General features: G+C 40.9%; 1 protein-coding gene across 1 annotated transcript in view; it reads left to right on the forward strand.

The window, feature by feature from the left end:
- The window catches only part of col24a1 (collagen type XXIV alpha 1 chain), a gene marked incomplete at its 5' end in the record, with an annotated part of 106,599 nt that extends 101,975 nt beyond the window's left edge, over positions 1–4,624 (forward strand). The window contains 5 exons of the mRNA XM_080010460.1: positions 612–677; positions 902–1,070; positions 2,010–2,119; positions 2,229–2,465; positions 3,199–4,624. Coding sequence (XP_079866586.1) covers positions 612–677; positions 902–1,070; positions 2,010–2,119; positions 2,229–2,465; positions 3,199–3,345 — 729 coding nt within the window. The 3' untranslated portion in view covers positions 3,346–4,624. The remainder of the gene's footprint in view (positions 1–611; positions 678–901; positions 1,071–2,009; positions 2,120–2,228; positions 2,466–3,198) is intronic.
- Positions 4,625–4,886: the final 262 nt, after the last annotated feature.

The raw sequence follows: 4,886 nt of genomic DNA on the forward strand, positions 1-4,886 counted from the left end.
CCAAGGATTTCGAAGGAATTGAAAAGAGTAACAGCTGTTTTTTTCAACAGTAGGGCCAACTGGACGAAACCCAGCTACAACTCAACTTGTTGATAACACATTTGCCAAATCCACCGTTTATTTTTCCTCGAAACTAAGGCCAATGCCCTCTTTACTTTTTACTTTTATAGATGATGTGTAAAGTTGTTTCACCGGAGAAAAACGCCGACATCGGCATTGATGAATCCCTCGCCTTCTCCTAGAACAGCGGCAAATGTTACCTCACGCTGCTCCAGGTTAAGAGCAGTAAACCCGAGCTTCCCACTGTTTTGACGACCTATTTTTTGGAATGTCCGCTAACGGTTCCATAAAATCACAACTAAAAACATCAGATAGTATTTCTGTTAACGCTATGTTTTTGACTTGAGTTTAATCATTTAATTCGTCCAGCACTGCCTTCTCCACAGAGGTCAGGAATGCAGCAGTTTATTGATGCGGGGCTTATTTCCTAGGTTTTAACATCCATTTAGACTGAATTTGTGTTGAAACTGCTCCAGGGTTGTTTTTTAAAGAAAAATTGTTTTATATTTGACAGTTTTTTTATGTGATGTTTTCTACTGTAAATCCCACAGAGGCGGATCAACGCTGATTCAACGGTCCATGCTCTGTTTGACTCCAACACAGCCTTTAGGACAGAGGTAAAACCCAGAATAAAGTGTCAGTCAGAAGGATGGATTGGTGGGTGGCCGGTTGACGTAGTTTAAATGATGCATGATGGGTAAATGGATGGATGAACAATACAATGATTCTTAGGTAGCTAGGCGGATTAGTGGATGATAGATCGATGTCAATGTTAGGGCTTGTGTCACCATTACCACATCCATCATCTTTCCTTCCGGCCTCAAACCCATTTCCCGCCCAGAGTTTCCAAAACACGGAGATGGTTCTGCCCGATCAGAATTCCGAGATCCTCAAGACCCTCCAGTACCTGAGCAGCGTGATCGAGAGCATCAAGAAGCCGCTGGGCACCCGGGAGAACCCCGCTCGGGTCTGCAAGGACCTGCTGGACTGCCACCACAAGCTCCCCAATGGTGAGAGCCGTCCCCACCGGGCATTGGTGTTGGGGGTAAATGGGTTGTTTTTCAGGGTTGGTTTCTATACATCTGTGCATCCTCGCATCAGTAGAACATTCTGGATGTTTACAGTGGTGGAAAAAGTACTCTTTTACCCTTTTACTCAAGTAAAAGTGCAAATACACTGACACAAAAGTCTTGTAAAGACTCTCACAAAAGTGGTCGCACCGCATTGATAATTGAAGTGTTAAAGGGAAAAGTACAGAGCCTATAATATGGTATAACAATTTTTTTAAATATATTTAAAGAAATATAAATCTGGATTTTTATTTAAAAAAAACCCACACAATTTATACACATATACGAATCCAGATTTTTTGAAAAACCAAATCTATATCATTAAAAATTCCGATTTTTGTGACAAATTTTACATTAAATAAATCCCAATTTTTAGAAAAAAAAAATTGATGTGAATATAAATTTCGATTTTTGTTCATAAACTGCATAAATAAATCACGATTCTCATAAAAAAATTAATTCATATACATTTTAATCCTGAATTTAAAACTAATTGTTTTAAAATATAAATCCAGATTAAAAAAAACATTTTATATATGTATATATATATATATATATAAATCCAGATTCAGAAAAAACACGACTGTGTTGAGCTTAGCTGACACAGTCACACAGGTAGATTTTCACACGATTTGGTCAATTTTAGACTTCAGATATCAGCACAGAAATAAAAGAAAAAAGACAAATTCTGAACTATGACTCAAGTGAGTACATTGAATTTTCTCACATTTATCTGTTCCTTATGAACTTCATGATTTCCCATTTACTTAACTCTGCTTTTAAAATTTAGCTATGCAAATAATGAGTATTATTACAGAGTACTGTTTTCTCTCCCCAACCCCTACCCCTCTCCCTCCGGATTGGGCATCGGCCAATCAGGTCGCTTCTGGGTCGATCCGAACCTCGGCTGTACGTCCGATGCCATCGAGGTCTTCTGTAACTTCACCGCAGGGGGGCAGACCTGTTTACACCCACTGGCTTCGAACAAGGTACGAGTGAAGGTTTCCTTTAGGGGGCAACAGCAGCGAACGGTTGTCGTCTCAAACGTTGTCTCAGTTGAACCTGTGTTTTGACGACGCTTACCCAACCTCCTTGCAGATGGTGTTCGGCGTGGGGAATGTCCAGATGAAGTTTCTCCACCTGCTGAGCACGGAGGCCAGCCACAGCATCACAGTCCACTGCCTGACCGACCCGCCCTTCAGCGCCACGGACACCTTCAGCGCTAGCGGCCCCATCCCCAAGGCCAGCGGCCTGCCCAGGTTCCGTGGCTGGAACGGACAGATCTTCGAGAAAGACACCCTACTTGAACCCAGCATGCTCCAAAACGACTGCGAGGTGAGGGGGAATGATATGGAAAACGTCTGAGTGTGTGTGTGTGTGTGTGTGTGTGTGTGGTGTGGGGGGCCGGGGTGTTGCTCTGCGGGTTCTTGGCTTCTCTGTGTGGGTTCTCGGTTCTTCTGTGAGTGCTGTGCTCTGGGCTCGGAATGTTCTTGCAGCGGCGGGCCTGTGGGTGGCTGCCAAGCCTTTTCCGCTGGTTGGAGGCACTACGATATGTTTCTGACCTGATATCCCACAACCAATCGAGACCAATCCTGCGCATTCACAGGTGGATCCATCACACACACACACACACACACACACACACACACACATGCACACACACACTGCCAGCCTCTGCTTTACACACTCCCCTGAACGCCCTCCTGATTACGTCTTTCGCTTTTGTTCTCCTTTATTGTTATGGTTTTCAGATTTTTTGGCGATTGAATAATGTTTTGTCAAATACTGTACATGTCATCTGTCTCTATCTTTCTATGTTTATGTTTTGTTTGTGTTTTTAATAATAATAATAATAATAATAATAAAGATGATCAAGATCGGCTTTGCAGGTTGTGAATTTGAACTCCTCTTGCAGATGAACTCTGTCTTGGATGCAATGGCATACAAGTACCCTGTCTACCTTCCTGGTGACAGCACAGGTTTAAAAAAAAAAAAAGAAGGAAAACTAAATAATAGAACAGGGTGGATTGTTTCATTTGAGCTTTTTTCCCCGCTCTCTCTTTTCAAGATCCACGACGGCAGCTGGCACCAGTCGCGCTTCACCTTCCATACTCAGGACAGTCGTCAGCTTCCCATCGTCGAAATCCAGGAGCTCCAAATGTCGCCGTCCCGCGGCCAGAAGCATATAGAAGTAGGGCTGGTCTGCTTTCTCTAAGGCCAACGCAAACCCCCTTTTCCCTTAATATATTTATATAAACTACAAAAGGGCCGCCGCAGAAAACAGCCGCAGAAAACCAAAGAGAGCGGTTTCCGATCCCGTCAGGGAGGCAAAACCCCTCGCCCAGCTGACCAGTCGGGAGGAGCTTCATTGGAACACCCCAAGAAGGCCAATAGGAGAACAGTTGTACATTGCAATTTGTTTTGTTTTTTTCCTCAAAAGGTGCTTGTGTTGACTGCCTTCTGGTATCAGCCGATCCAAACCCAAAACGTAGAACCCCCTTTCATCACTTAGCCATCCCTCTGCCCGGAGAAGCGTGCCAGGCCTTGGAATAGGAGCACTGTCCAACTTCTAAAGAGTGCAATAGCATGTGGAAAAAAAACAAAAAACAAAAAAAAACGTGCGACTGTTTTGAATATTGCATTTCCAGTCAAAGACGATATTTTACATTGTTTCTCATGATCTTATTTTTTTTTTTCTTATGTCCTACCCAGTCGGATGTGTTCATCTTGATAGATGGTGCTCTACCTCTACCCGCTCATTTGTCTTCTAGATGATATGCTTGTGTCAAGTTTGTTTTTTTCTTTTTTTTTTTTCCTGCAGTTGTATGTACCGGTTACATCTAAGGTTTATTCTGTTGTTTGCTTGTTTTTATTTGGTCATTTCTAATTTATGAACCTTTTTTTATACACTTCATAGTTTTTTGGTAGCTTTTCCTGCTATTTGGTAGGTTCGTCGGTGGTAACCTATCATTGGTGCTGCATCAAAGATTGATACATCAGTGAGTTTTACTTTTCCTGTGTATATATTGACAGTATACTGTATGTTTGATTATTTATATCCCTGTTTTTTTTTTTTTTGTTTTTTTTTGTTCACATTACTGTACCGCAGTACGTTATATTCTCAGAGAACTATTTGACAAATGTCAACTCAGTCTAAATATGTATTTATGTCTAAAAAAAGTTATTTTATGTCTACACACTTGTGATGGTACTTTGATTGGACTGGCAGCTACCATAGGCCAGAATCAGAATCCATTAAAAAAAAAAAAACAGTCATCATATTAAGTTATGTATCTTTGGACAAAGTGTAAGTATATAAAAAAAAGAAGCTCTGGAGGATAAAATTAGATGAAAATGTGTAAATATTTAACATGTTGACATTTAATAAATGGAACATTTTATCCCCAAATAATTTCACTCTCGTTTGTAATTATAGGAGTTCTCATTATGGGAGATCTATGCAGTTGGGGCACAGAGACTGTTTTTTCTTGGTATTTGCACATGTTATTTTTCTATTTTTGTCGTGATGACCTGAGTGCTATTATTACAAAAATCTCATTAAATAATAACAAAACCCCTGTATTGGCTGAAATCCCGTCACTCTGATTCTCATTCTCCTTTCCAAAGTGTCTGGGATATGGGCCTACTCTGCCTGATTGTGCCTGATTATGGCAATTTTATAGCCAAACATAGGAACAAACAAACAAAACATCCAGCTGCATTCTACATATTTTAATTCGTTGCACTTTATCTTTT

Source organism: Zeus faber (genome assembly GCF_960531495.2).
Source record: "Zeus faber genome assembly, chromosome: 1".
Lineage (NCBI taxonomy): Eukaryota > Metazoa > Chordata > Actinopteri > Zeiformes > Zeidae > Zeus > Zeus faber.